The sequence below is a fragment of the Lathamus discolor genome, chromosome 3 (genome assembly GCF_037157495.1).
Source record: "Lathamus discolor isolate bLatDis1 chromosome 3, bLatDis1.hap1, whole genome shotgun sequence".
Lineage (NCBI taxonomy): Eukaryota > Metazoa > Chordata > Aves > Psittaciformes > Psittacidae > Lathamus > Lathamus discolor.
The window spans coordinates 116,318,250-116,333,245 of NC_088886.1; the positions used below are offsets into that span (position 1 = coordinate 116,318,250).

The 14,996-nt window shown below is 38.7% G+C and overlaps 1 protein-coding gene across 1 annotated transcript in view; it reads left to right on the top strand.

The window, feature by feature from the left end:
• Positions 1 to 14,996, top strand: part of LRP1B (LDL receptor related protein 1B) — a 585,099-nt gene that overhangs the window by 211,117 nt on the left and 358,986 nt on the right. Inside the window, exons 4-5 of the mRNA XM_065670655.1 lie at positions 732 to 860; positions 8,381 to 8,638. Coding sequence (XP_065526727.1) covers positions 732 to 860; positions 8,381 to 8,638 — 387 coding nt within the window. The remainder of the gene's footprint in view (positions 1 to 731; positions 861 to 8,380; positions 8,639 to 14,996) is intronic.

The window sequence follows — 14,996 nt, forward strand, 5'->3', positions numbered from 1 at the left end:
CTTATGTATGTGCTCACTACCAATCACTCCTTTCTCTAAGTAATGGTGCTAAGCCAGATTCTTCATAAATGTAATTTATTATAAATTCTTTTGCGCTATGGATGTCATGTTTTGTGATTAAAAATATATCTGAGGAAATAATTTCAACAGCAGTTTTTTCAAATGTCAGTTTAAACCCTCAACCACTGTTAAATAGCATATCTTGATTTTATGGTATGCCCATGTACCCCAGTTGAGAAAATTTTTCTTTACATTTATTAGAGAAATATATAGGGTTTGATGTAGTGGATGATGGTTTAATGTAGAAGCTGTGACAGTTCATTTAAGGAAATATATGACATTGCCAGCATAAATAGGTTGAGAAGGATAATAAAATATTCCCATTCTTGAAATGTTGCTTCATTCATCAGTCCTGATAACCAGTGGTCTCTAATACTAACAAGAATCCAAACATGATGTAGACATTGGATACTACTTGAAAAAAAATGAAGGTTTTATCTTTGAAAATTAATGTCTATTAAACTTGAAAACTCTTAGCCTTCTGTTTGGTTACTGGAGTGATTTCAACAGCCAAAATCTGTGATAAAGTAATGGCCTGAGAAGGGGAAAACATAGAGCATCATACCGTAGTGACTTAATGAGTTAAACTTTTCTCTTAGGATTCTGATTTATCGTTGAATTTTTATTTTTTTTTTCCAATCATAAATGACATCTTGTTAATGTCCCTTCAGATTTGAATGAGTGTAACACATATGGAAGCTGTAGCCAGATGTGTGTAAATACAGACGGATCATACTCTTGCAGCTGTGTGGAGGGTTATGTTCTTCAGCCTGATAACAAATCCTGCAAGGCCAAAAATAGTAAGTATTAACATCTTTTCACCTTAGTTAAAATATTTTGTGGTTTTCTCCTATCTAGAGGATACACATGAAAAGATAGACAGACAAACACGTAAGAGGTGGACTTTCCTTCACTCTACTACAAAGAACCACACAGCAACCTGTGGGAAACTTTTCATATATTACAACAGTACTCCAAGGGAAATGTTAGAAGTTATTATATGATTATTATTAATTAAAGTGAAAGACTCAATTCAGCCAAGATTAGAAGAGTTCCCAGTTTCCCTGTTCATAAATAAATCAAAGCTTTCTTTCCTCACACAAACAAAATAGGCTGTTTGTGCTGAGAAGACAACGGAGATATTGAAAAGACAGAGGAAATGATTGTGAGATAATTGTACTCTTAGGATAAAAAAGACAGGAGATTGCTTTGTCCTTCAATATCCCAAGAGGTGAATTTCATTATATACATATTCATACTAGGTTTTTTATTGCTTACTGCATATTTTCATTATTAATAGTGAATTAGGTATTTGAGGAAATCAGTGAATTATATTTAAGGAAGTGATATTGTACACAGTGTGTTGTTATTCAGCATACTAAATTTACAATACTTTTATATTAAAAAGCCCCAAAATTTCCTTAAGAAATTAGTCAACATCCATAATGATTCAACACCCAAGTTTAAACCTGTGTTTGTGTCGTGGTTTAAACCCTGCCGGCAAGTCAGCCACACCGTCTACTTCCCCCCTGCCTCTTTCCTCCCTTCCGCTCCACCCCGCTCCCCGCGGGATGGGGAGGAGAATTGAAAGAATGTAACTCCCACGAGTTGAAATAAGAACAGCCCAGTAACTAAGGTATAACACAAACCACTGCTGCTACCACCAGTAATAATAATGATAAGGGAAATAACAAGGGAAGAGAATACGATACCACCCACTGAAATGAGCCCAACCTGGCAGAGAGTGCCCTTCTGGGGTAACTCCCAGTTACATCCCAGGCATGACGTGCTGTGGCTAGTTTGGGTCAGGTGTCCTGTCTCTGCTTCCTCACAGCTTCCTCTCCTCCCTGGCAGAACATGAGACTCACAAAGTCCTTAGCCAGACCAAGTATTTGAGCAGTAACTAAAAACATCGGCGTTATCAGCGCTGTTCCCAGGCTGAAAGTCAAAAACACAGCACTGCACCAACTACTAAGAAGGAGAAAAAAATGACTGCTACTGCTGAACCCAGGACAATTTGCTATATATATTAAGTCTTCCTTTTCGTAGATATTTTGCCATCAAAAATAGGAAGATCTCCTGGGTTTGGTTTTTTTTTTTTTTTGAGGCTTCCTCACATAAAGATCATTGCTAAATAAATTGTTCTGACTTGAGCAACAGTATCAGTTGCAGATTTTTTACTGCTTGTATGAATTTTTATACTGATCCACACAATAGCTTAGAATTTTTTTAAAATCCACAGCAAAGAATGGTGAGATAAGAAAGTCCACACAAAGTAAAAATATTTTAATATTCTTCTTCCTCCACTAGATGAAAATCAGTAATGCAATTCTAGATCAGGAAATACTCACGGTACCAATACTGGGCTTGAGATGAGCCTTTGAGTTTCCCTTCTTAGATCCAGCAGTGTGTGTAACAAGTAAGTGTTGTAGTGAGCTGTCAGTGGCTGGATGGTCTTCATGAAATGAATCAGATTAACAAAGAAGAATGACTCTTCTGTATGTCTTAATACTTCATCGTATATTTCTTAATACTTCATCATGTTTATTTTGCAGTAGTTTTCACCTTTTCTTGCAATTTCAGAGAAGAGTCACTCATCATTAATCAGAGAAATCACTGCAGGACAGTACAAATCAAGATGACGGTGCTGCAAAGAAATGAGTGTTGCTCATTGCATTTTTTTTTTTGTGTAAACACAACTTTTCATTGAATTACTGCTGGATTAAATTATCAATATGATGAATATTTGTGTCCAATACTTCCTAGGGCACAGAGGTCAAAAACACACCTGGTACAGTAATGAAGGTACTTCTATCACAGAGCTCTGAAAGAGCTGCAGTGAATTGTAGCAGCTTGTATTGCTTCACTGGTCCCGACTTACAGAGTTGTTGAACAGTTTGCGTTAGAAAGGACCTTAAGATCACCTACTTCCGACACCCCCTAGCAGCTTTAGCACAGCCTGAGAGCCCATGCCTGCATAACTGTCTTTCTGCACGTGGTATGGTACAATTAGCAAAGAACTTGAGAGAAGCTACTTTTTTCATACCCTTCAGGCAGGCAAATGCTTGGCTGGGAAGGTGGTAAGGTCTTTCCCTCATTAAATTTTGCATTTTCTTCCTCAGCACATTTAAATAACTTTGGAGCTGAAAACTTCAGCTGCACGGTACCTTTGGGAAGCATGTTAAAAAAGTTGTCAAAACAGCTGGAGGCACACCATGTTTTTTCCCAGACTTTTTAACCACACATTCTTTTATGAATGAAGAAACAGTTAGTTACTTCTTCTGGGGTGAATATTAAACAAATAAAGCTCTACTGAACAGAGTTTTAGGACCTTTTCGTTTACTGTTTGTATGCCTAGTTTGCAAGGCCTGCATTTGATGAAAACAATGTTTAAGGAAACAAAAAGACACCACTAGAAATCTTTTGATGAGAAGAATTTCACTGAGAAATCTTTCTTCCAAAAGTTCCTGGTATGTTTTATATCTGTATAGCCTATCTAGAGAGAAATTCCATGTTGCAAGAAACATTTGTCATGTAGATAAAGCTGGATAAACTGATAATGACTTAAGCAAAAAGCTCTTTCTGATATTTAGAAAATATTCCATGACTTTCAAACTTATTTCACAGCAGAGTTTTCTAAAATCTCACAGAACTAAGTTTCGATTCTTTAAAAACAAATCAGCCCAAATGTTTGGTACACTGTGGATAAACATCAAATATTAATTTCCAAATTAAATTAGACTGCATTTTCATAGAATCACAGAATTGAGTTGGAAGGGACCTTAAAGATCATCCATTTCCAATCTCCCTGCAATGGGAGGGGACACCTTCCACTAGACCAGGTTGCTGAAAGCCCCATCCAACCTGGCTGTGACTATTTCCATGGATGAGACAGCCGCAGTTTCTCTGGGCAGCCTGTGCCAGTGCCTCACCACTCTCATAGTGAAGAATTTTAATATCTAATCTAAATCTGCTCTCTTCCAGTTTAAAGCCATTCCCCCTTTTCCTATCCCTACCTGCCCTTCCTATCCCTACCAGCTTTCTCATGGGCTTGTTTAGGTACTGGAAGCTGCTCTACCTTCTCCCTGGAGCCTTCTCCAGGCTGAACAAGCCCAGCTCTCAGCCTGTCTTCATAGCAGAGGTGTTCCAGCAGTCTGACCATCTTTGTAGCCTCCTCTGGATTCACTCCAACAGGTCCACGTCATTTTATTTAACACTATAAAAACATTTTTCATATTTTTATACAATGCTTGCATAGGTAAGGGCAAAGTACTTATCATTTACAATGCATACCTCAGGATGAAGGGGTTTTAAGCTGCTTGTAACCACTGAATTCTGAGTTTTATCTAGTTCATACCGTTGCTCAGGGAAAAAAAAAAAAAGAAAAAAAAAGGCAGGTATTTCTGAATCTTTTCTTCCTGAACAGAAGTAGGGCTGCTGGCAGAGGAAAACGCCTCAGTTTCTGATTTATTGTGACATCACTTATTGACCTGTATTTTAGACAAGATCAGGTAGGAGGGAAATGCAAGTCTTTCATCCTTTCCATTATTCTATTTTAAACATAATTCAAAGGAAAATGTTTTCATTTTAGTCAGGAGGGATGAATCATAAAACTTCCCTGGATTACAGAGCTATTCAATGCTTATCTTTCCTATGGAAAAAAATAAAAAATAAAAACCCACCAAAAAACCACAACCCCCCCAAAGAAAACCACCACAAAAAAAAAAAAAAAAAAAAAAAACCTTGTGAAAAAATAACACATGAAGTCCAGTTATTTGAAAAGCTGTTGTCAGCTCACAGTAACTCATCCTAGATCTGCCCACTAAACTTTAAGCTTTGCAGATTCTGTTCTTGAGAAATAGACAAGCAGTTTTTGTGAGGGAAAAGACATGATTTTGATTTTGTTACACATCCTTTTTCATGTACAGGCTGCTTGAAAAGTATAGTTTCAAGCTCAGTAATCTGGTGTCTGGATAAGTTCTGCCAGAATGCAGATGTATTTTTAATGTGTCATATTGTCTGCTGAGCAGAACCTTTTAGCAGTGCCATGAGTCCTCACGATTCCTTTGTCTGCAGCCAGGTTTGATTACAACTGTTGCTCAGGAGGCTTGTCAGTAATTCTTTTTCAAAATCCTGTTATGTCTTAGACATTAAGACTAAAATGCATCCTTTCTCTGGAGTTTAATGAGATATTAAATCCTTGTTACAGTTTTCAACGGGTCAGTTTAAAACAGTGCAGGAAGGGATGTGTTTCTCTATTGCAGTCTCGGACAACTGAACAACCATGCTGCCTGGGTAACTGCAAACAGCTCCCATGTAGCTGCCTTCTCTTGCAGTTTTTATAGATTGCAAAGGGTGGAACTATCTTATCTGACATAAAGTATAAAAGAAAAAAAAATAATAAAGGATTTTTCACAACGCTGCTGGTTGGGAAAAGAGTGTTTGAATCCAGAATTAGGCAGTAGTATTATTTTGTGGGAAGGGAGAAGCTGAGCACAGAGCTGTTAGATGTAAGAAAAAATCCCCAAACATAGCAGGATGCAGATGGAAACACCCCTTTGTACCCCTCAGTGTGGAAAGTCTCTGGAGGGAGTTGGTGACAGACAGAAGCTCTTACATCTGGCTTTCTTCTTCTGATGAGTAGCAGAAGTTGATAGGAAAGGAGGGAAGAGAAGATTTACATACCACAGCCATGTGTTGACTGCAAATGGACTTACCTGGCCAATTTCAAATAAAACGGCTTAATAAGAACCTCCACTGTTTTCTCTTTTGGAGAAGGCAAGACTGGGGAGCTTCATTCATGGCTTACAACACAAGGAGTCGTTTCAGAAATTAGTTAAATCTTTTCAGTTGTTAGGTATCTTCCCTGAGTAAAACAAAAATAAGAATGATAATCAAAGAAGAAAAACAAAAAGGATCAGTATGAGAAGAGAAGGCTGGTGGTGGAGACCTCACAGCAGCCTTCCAATATCTGAAGGAGGCCTACAAGGATGCTGGAGAGAAACTCTTCATCAGGGACTGTAGTGATAGGATGAGGGGTGATGGGTGTAAACTAAAACAGGGGATGTTAAGGTTAGATATAAGGAAGAAGTTCTTTACTGTGAGGATGGTGAGGCACTGGAACAGGCTGCCCAAGGAAGTGGTAAATGCTCCATCCCTGGCAGTGTTCAAGGCCAGGTTGGACACAGCCTTGGGTAACATGGTCTAGGGTGAGGCATCCCTGCCCATGACAGGGAGGTTGGAACCGAATGATCTTAAGGTCCTTTCCAAACCTAACTATCCCATCCCATCCCATCCCATCCCATCCTATCCTATCCATCTTATCCATATCCTATCCTGTCCTGTCTCATCCATGAATCGGTGGAAGTGAATGTGAGGCTGATGGGGACAGTCAGTGAGTTCAGAAAGCAATGCTACAGAAGTGTAGGTTTGCAGATGTCAGTGTGAGATCTACCAGGGAGGGAAAAAGGTAGAGGATTACAAGGTAGAATATGCATCATGGAATGAGGAACAATAGGAAAAGATTAAATGAAATCCACTTTAGAAGGAATACATACTGATCCCTTACAGAAAAGAAAACAAAAAAACCCACGTTATTTACACGAGAAAATAAAAAAATAATCAGCAAACAAGCTGTTTCAATAAGGGCAGATAGCACCAAGGAACAGAATTAATGCCTGCTTCTGTGGATTTGAGTGAGACCACTGAGCACTTTATTCACTGAAGCCTTTTCTTCTTTTTAATCAGACTTGCTGATGAAGTATTATTTGTCAAATCCTTGTATTTATGCATTTTTTTCTCCATTTAGACAGCTGTAATTGCTTAGTAAAATTCTGAAAACTTCATTAGGTAGAATGTTGATTGAAAGTACTACATGTCAATGCAGCATTTAAACACTGATTTATTCCTTTGAATACAAGCAGATTCCACTGAGGTGAGAGCTCTTGACTTGGCAACAGAAATATTTTTCACATATGCTTGCAATGGCAGTGTGAGTTTCTATGGTTTAGGGTAATTTTCTACAATACAACGTCCAAAAGTTTGCCCACTTGACATTAGTTCATTTAACAAATGAATGGGACAAATAGACATGTTGTAGTGATGTTGACCCTGTTGCAAAGGTCAGCTTTCCATTAAGTGATTCACATGAACATACATCATTGCAATATTAGACAACTTGTTCTTCCAGTTAAACCTGAAACAGTTTTTAGGGTCACAACATCTTTCTCTCACGGGGAATCTTTTCATAAGTTTCTGCATCAGCTCAGTCTTGGTTGGAGCAGAACTCTGAATGCTGAACAACATCTAATGGGAAGGAGATTTTTCAAAAAGCAGTTTCTCTATCCTGTGTCTTAAACACAATTAAAGATACACCTAAAACAAGAACAGCTGCCTTTTTTGCCAAATAACACTTGTCATAGTGCTAAAAATATTTTGTCACAGTGAGAATTTTTTGTTCCTGTGTGTGGATAATGCAACTCTTTGAAGTTTTAACTTAAACTGGAACATTCTGTATTTTAAGATGCATATTCTTCTTCACTATTGGGGTATTATTGTTTCTTTCATTATTCACACATTGCTCAAATATTTTTACGAACTGCTAGCAGGATTTCTAGGCAAAGTGATTCAGGTGAATGTGACACTTATATTGCATGTAATCTCTTAATATGAGTTGCTTCTTCATATTTTTGTTTGTTTATTGTAACATTAATAGCAACCTAGTGGAAAGAAACATTCTCTGTTCCCTTTCTGCTGTTGGGAAACTCCACTGCATGGTGGTTTCCCCTTGATAATGCATGGTAGTAAGCCCATCATCTCTATGGTGTAGCCAGGTTTCATTGCATTGGGATTTTGTAAGATTGGGTTTATAATTTTTTTCAGCAGCATCCAGTCCTCAGTTTTTGTCTTATTATGTAGACTCTAATATGGAAAGTACCTTGCCATTTCATGTGAACTGGTATGTTCTGCAGCTTTTCCTGTTCTTCATTCTTTAGAAATGCTAGCAGTCTGGATAGAAGTAATTTGCATGAGTTGTATTTCATTTTATGACATAAGCATGAAAAATGTTGCAATAATGGTACTTGGAATTAAACAGAAGCTGTGGGGCTAGGGTAATTAATTTTCTTTAATGATGCGAGCCATTAGAACAACAGGATAAAATAGAATAGTAATTTGGAATATATGATAGTTATGAAAATAAAAACAAAACCAATTTATTATATCTCTTAAAACATGCAGGTGAGAACATCAAAAATTGTGTTGAAAAAGTATGGTAAAAACAGTCCTTTAACCCTTTAAATTCTCTTTACTTTGTTTTTAGAGCCTGCTGATAGACCATCTCTTCTTCTGATTGCAAGCTCAGAAACAATTGAGGTATTACACCTTAATGGAAGCAAAATGTCTACCCGAACACCTGTAAAAGGATCTGCAATTTTGACACTAGACTATAGCTACAAAGAGGACACCATGTGTTGGATTGAATCAAGAGATCTTTCAAGTCAGCTGAAGTGTGCCAAGATAACAAAAGCTGGGAAGTTAACAGATGAATGGATAATAAACATTGCTCAGTATCTTCACAGTAAGTATTTGACAGTTTTAGCAAAATAGTGTCTGTCTTGGTGAACTGTTGCAGGAGCCTTCAGAAATATTGTGAAGCACTTTTATGTTTTTCACTCCTACATACGTGTACATATATATATATCCAGTATATATCGACTAGACTAGACAAATCTGGCAGGTTAACAAATGCTTAGAGGGGTGGTGCCATAGTCAGGGGTTTGGTTACTTAGACCATGGCATTTACTTTGGAAAGCTAGATCTACTGGAGGCTGATGAGGCCAGACTGACAAAAAAGGAGAAGAGGTGCTTTGGTAGGAGATTTGCTAAGCTGGTCAAGGCAGCTTTAAACTAGATGTGTTGGGGGAGGGGAACACCGATCCATCCCAAAACTACCAGTCAGTTGCCAGCACCTGTAACGAATGCTCAGAGCAATGCAGAGCTTCTCCAGCTGCTCCAGCCAATGAGTCGGCTTTCTTCGGAGCTTGGCTCAGATGTCTCTATACAAATGCCCGTAGATGTGCACACATCTAGAGGGATATACCACTGGCATCATGGAAACATGGTGGGGTGACTTCTATGACTGGAGTGTTGGAATGGAAACTTATAGAATCTTCAGGAAAGACAGGCCAGGCAGACAGGAAGGGGGTGTAACTATTTATGACAATGATAGGCTGGGGAGTCTGGAAGTCTCCTTGGGAATTGGTGGTGGGCCCCTAACTATGGGCTATGGCCAAAGGGAGAAATGTGGTGGTAAATGCTCCAATCCCAGGCAGTGCTCAATGCCAGGTTGGACAGAGCCTTGGGTGACATGGTCTAGGGTGAGGTGTCCCTGCCCTGGGCAGGGGGTTGGAACCGAATGATCTTAACGTCCTTTCCAACCCTAACTATTCTATGATTCTATGATCAATATTTATATCTATGCAAAATTTTTAATGATGTACAGTTTTATAGACTAAATATAATGTGTGGAAGTTACTGTCGTGGTTTAAGCCCAGTTGGTAACTCAGAAACCATGCAGCCATTAGCTCACTCCCCTCTCTTCCTCCCCCCGCTCCCAGAGGGAAAAGGAGGAGGATCAAAAAAATGTAACTCCTACGAGTTGAGATAAGAACAGCCCAGTAATTAAGGTATAACACAAACCACTGCTGCTACCACCAATAATAATAATGGTAAGGGAAATAACAAGGGAAGAGAATACAACCGCTCACCACTCGCCGACCGATACCCAGCCCGACCGAACAGTGATCAAACACTTCTGGGTAACTGCACCCAGTTTATATACTGGGCATGACGTGCTGTGGTATGGAATACCTCTTTGGTCAGTTTGGGTCAGGTGTCCTGTCTCTGCTTCCTCCCGGCTTCCCCTCCTCCCTGGCAGAGCATGAGACTCAGAAAATCCTTGGTCAGAGTAAATGTTACTGAGCAGTAACTAAAACATCGGTGTTATCAGCGCTGTTCCCAGGCTGACAGTCAAAAACACAGCACTGCACCAGCTACTAAGAAGGGCTAAAAATGACTGCTACTGCTGAACCCAGGACAATTACAAAACCAGCAGTGCAACAGAAAAAGTAATGTAAAATGCTTCCTTTTCTCTGGCAAAGTAGTGCTACATGAAGCTTTAAAATGATTCTTTTCTACTGGGACAATATTAACAATGTATTAAAGAGACACATGCTTATTACATTTGCTGTCAATATCATTGGTATGTTAGTTCTTGAAAATAACAAAATGTTTCCTGACTTACTGGAAATATATTGCTGCCCTTTTTTTGCAATTATGGAAAAATAAATTAAAAAGACCTAAACTCATCATACCAAATTAGTCTTCAGCATTACAGCATTATTTCTCAATCAGCTTTTCAATTTATGGAGTGTTCTTATCTTGTAAAGGAGGTGTTCATCCACTTAAGCATTCTCATGTGAACAGACTGTAGAAAAACATGCACTCAAAAAAGTACAGTTTGTTTCATCTTTCACAGAAGAGATGTCCATAGGTTGGCTTATAAACCACAGCACTGAGGAACACAATGGTGGTGTCAATAACAGGGTTCTAAAAGACTTAAACCTGAGACTGGACCTATGATTTTGAAAATATCTTTTTAAGGAGAGATGGGCATCAAAGAATAGCTCTGAACAGATCCTGCACTCTGACCATCCAGATCAGGAATATGGAAATAACAAATCTGATTATAACTCTTAAGAGGTGCATATCAATGTGACAAATTCTTCATAGATACTGAGTTTTAGACTTACAAGATAACTGTTGTGAGGTTTAGCACATTCTGCAGATTAAGGTTCTTCTGCACCTATTTTCCCTATTATATATATTAAATATTTACTAGACTAGAAAAATAAATAAAAAAAAAAAAAGAAAAAAAAACACCAAAAAACAAACCATAGTTTGGGTTTTGTTGTGTTTGGTTTTATCTTGGATGTATAGTTTTTTGGTTTGTTGGTTGGTGGAGTTTTTTTGCCTTTTTCCTATTTTATTCAGATGAGGGGTTTTCACTACTGTATTTTAGAGGGCTTTTCACACTTCAGATATCTAAAAGACCTAAAATTCTTGATGGTAGTATTTGATTGTGCTTTTTTATTTCACCCTATTATTGGTATTTTATTTAATTTTCCTTTTATTAAGGACAATCAAATTAACTACAGTCCCTAGCAAAACTGGTTTTGCATTGAACTGTATGTGTGTTTGTTTTGTCACTTACCTTCATCATCCGAGTGGACCTCAGCCCTATGTTTTGTAATTCTTTCCTGAGTTCCTCTCCCTCTGTTCTCTGCATGTGAAGAGAATTGCTAATCTCTGTGGTGTTCAGATCTGCAATAGTGTATCTGTTTGCAAAATTAAGTCTGTATGATGGGTTTGAAATGAATACGGTGCCTGGAATTAATGAGCTAATCATTTTTCATAGTGGTAACACACATCAGCCTGTGGTCTCTAATATTCTTCTGAAACTTCACTGCAATTGTTCAGTCTTCTTTAAATGAAGAACAGAAATTTCTATGTATATGAATCGACTGCAGAGACTTGTTCCAACTTCTTGTTTAATTTTGATTTGGGAAATAGTGCTTGGAGACTTAGAGAAACATTGCTCGGAATCACGTTTAGAGTTCTGACAAAATCTAGCAGATTTAGCTGTGGTGGTGTTTTTCCCAGGCATGTGCATCCACAGATGTGCTTCTTAGGTTGCTGCAGCAGAGCAGCATCAAATCCCATGGTCTCAGCATGACTTCTGGGAGGGGCAAGTAGTGTGAAAGCTTCTTTTGTCCTTCTGCTCACAGCTCTGAAGTGAATGATCTCAACAGACTGGTCCACTGAGGCATCTGAGGCATGATACAGCATGGACTCTGATGAACATGCTGCTCCTTATGGGAATAACAGCTTCCAAAGGTTCAATCAGAACTCATCTGCTGAAGATATGTTGGTTGTTTTTTCCCCCCTAGTACTCAATGTAAAAATTATCCACTCGATTAGTATGTTCTCTTCCAGACATAGATCTTGAGTTATGCATGCAAGGACATGGCAGGAGTCTCATGTTACTGTACCTATTATATTTGCCTGCACACATGTATAGGTCATTTTGTAGCTACTGCAAAACTGAGTTTTAGTTTTTAAATTCTTCGTTCTCTTCCCTGCACCTCCTGTTACTCATCAGATGACTTCTGTTATTTCTCTTCATCATCTATACAAACACATATACATATATATAATTTTAACTCTTTGTCAAGAATTTCATCTTGAGCATTTTCAAGTGTAATTATGTTCTCTGACAGCTCAAGCCAAATAAATGGTCATGCCCATAGAGTCATTCACATAAAAAAGGAAGGTCTGTTCTTCATAGGAGACTTTTAAATACTTTTTTTTTTTTTTTAGGGGGGGAATTAAAAATAAAAATAAAAAGGTGTTCTTGGCAGTATTTGTGGGGTTTTGATTTTTTAGTATTTCTTTTGTAATCCCAGGTGTCTAATCTGTTCTGATAGTAGAAGAAAACATCTTACCTGCATATGACACAAAGAGTGGGACATATGACACTGCAAGAGTTACTAGTCTCCACTGAAAACACTCACTTTGAACAAGACCAACTACAGCAGTCCTAATCAGTTTGTGTAAATCGCTTTATAAAGTGATTGGGACTGCTTGTTGGTCTTATTCAAAGTGGGTTTTTTAGTGGAGGCAAGTAAGTCTTGTACTTATGGACAGTATATATCATATTTTAAGATGAGAGACTACATTTAGGAAAGCAGGGACTATGAAAATTACTTCGTTTTCGTGATGATAGGTCATATAGTACCAGCTCCAGGTAGTGATCATAAGCCTTGGATTCACAGAAGAAAAGAAATTTCTGTACTTTAGCATTCTCCCTCAAAAGATGGTACAATACAACTTCATTTCAGTGTGCATGTGTCATAGATGGACACAAACAGATTGCTTTGAAGAGCAGCATTACCTTGGCCTATAACTGCACCTTATTCTGCACGAGGGCAAAGAAGGTGGAGATTGTGATCCCACACTTGGGTGTTGCTTGCTGCAGGAGAGCAGGGTGCAGTGATGCTATTCCATGTGCTGAATTATTAATGTGGTTTCAGCCTTGTAAGATTTATTGTATCATGGATAGGTTTTATTTGACGGATTTATCATTTTAAATAAGGATACATTTCTGTAGGCATGGTACTGTCAGCGCAGCCATTCTTGTCTTAGCCAAGGCCAGGCACTGGCATTTTGTTTCATCTTTTTAAAGCCTAGAAGTTTTTGGAGGCGAAGCTGGAAAATTTCCTTTTGGAAAGATTTATGCAGGCAGTATCAGAGCCAAATAGGATTTCAGGGAAGATTCTCCCATGAGGGAGGCTTATGCAACCACTGCTCATAATATTGGTTATGCTTCTTGACACTTTACACTAGCTCATAGTCCACTTCCAGTTAATACAGCAAGACTCTCAGGAACAATCATTTATGTAAAGTGCTACCTCTAGGATCAAACTAGCAAAAATTCTTTTTAATTGCAAGAATGTAGAAAATCTCTTACAATTTTCTTCCCTTCCAAAGCTGTGATGTGTATCTTATATTAATGCTTTTGTGTGTTGGAGTGGGGGGTGGCAAGACAGAAGGGATGACAGAATCTCCTTCTTCCTCATTCTAATAGGCATTTTGCATCTTCATTACAAGTGCCAAGCACCTTACATGCTCTCCAAACATGCACCAGGCAGCCACTATTCTTCTGCAGAATATAACAAAATCTCTTCTGGGACAATGCTTCAGAGGATATTTTCTGCTTGGCTGATACTTGATTCAGGTTTTCTTTGGCATTTAGTTATCACAGTACACCAGTACAAATCCTGCAGTGCCTCTGTTTAACTTTTCTACCTTGTGGTGTTTTATATCTCCAGACAGTTGATCATACCTTGCCTTGGAAGGCACACAGGCTTTTCTGTTGGCAGATGTGCTTGTGCAAGACTTACCTGGATGAAAAGAAACATCTTGTTTTTTCTGTGCTAATTCAGTTTTAGTCTAGCTGCCTTCCCTAGCCTGCCGTACCAGAACACAAGGGAAAAATCACTCCAAGGCTGGAAACAAGTGATGGGCATTGAGGGTTGCCAGTCTCCTATGGGTAGTATTTGCCTCTCTGCTTGTAAAACTAAGCACCTTTGACTTGCCCTCATCATCACGAGCCAAAGCTGACTTACTGGCTCTCCCGCTTTTTCGATGTGGTTGCTGTGAGGACCATCTAACAGGGAGCCCAGATGTTTTGACCAGGATCCAACAGTGTCTTTTATTTACATTCCTGTTTTCTTCCCTGGTTTTGGTTCTCCTAGTTGCCCCACCATCCCCTGACCTAACCCCCTTCCTAGCAGTGATTATCCACAACTACTAGTACTCTGTTCAGAATAGCTACAGTTATTTAGCTTGGCATTGATGAGGCTCAGTCATTGAAGGGAACTGTAGGACCTAGAGATGGTGCTTCTGTCAGAAACTTTCCTGTGAAGTTTCTGTGAATATTCGTGAGAAATCAAAGTTTGGCTTACTCAAGAGAGCAGCTGTGAAGATCTGTGGGAGGTTTCTATTCTTACACAGAGTCTGCCCCAAAGTTGTCCCCAGACAAACATATAGTCATATACATATAGCCGTTATATAGTTGTAGAATGTGGTTTTCTGTTTCTTCTGTGATAGGCAGCCCATCCTTACAAACCTCTTAGAATATGAGCAGAAATGAGAAGGCTTCATGTCAAAGATCAGTTATACCTCACATGGCACTTCAGTAGTGCTTAGAGCATCTGATACAGTAATGGGAGGCAGAATAGGGTGTGATAAGAGTATACTAGATAAATACCACATCATACTTGTCTGGTATATGGCATCCACTCAGCACTCCTAGA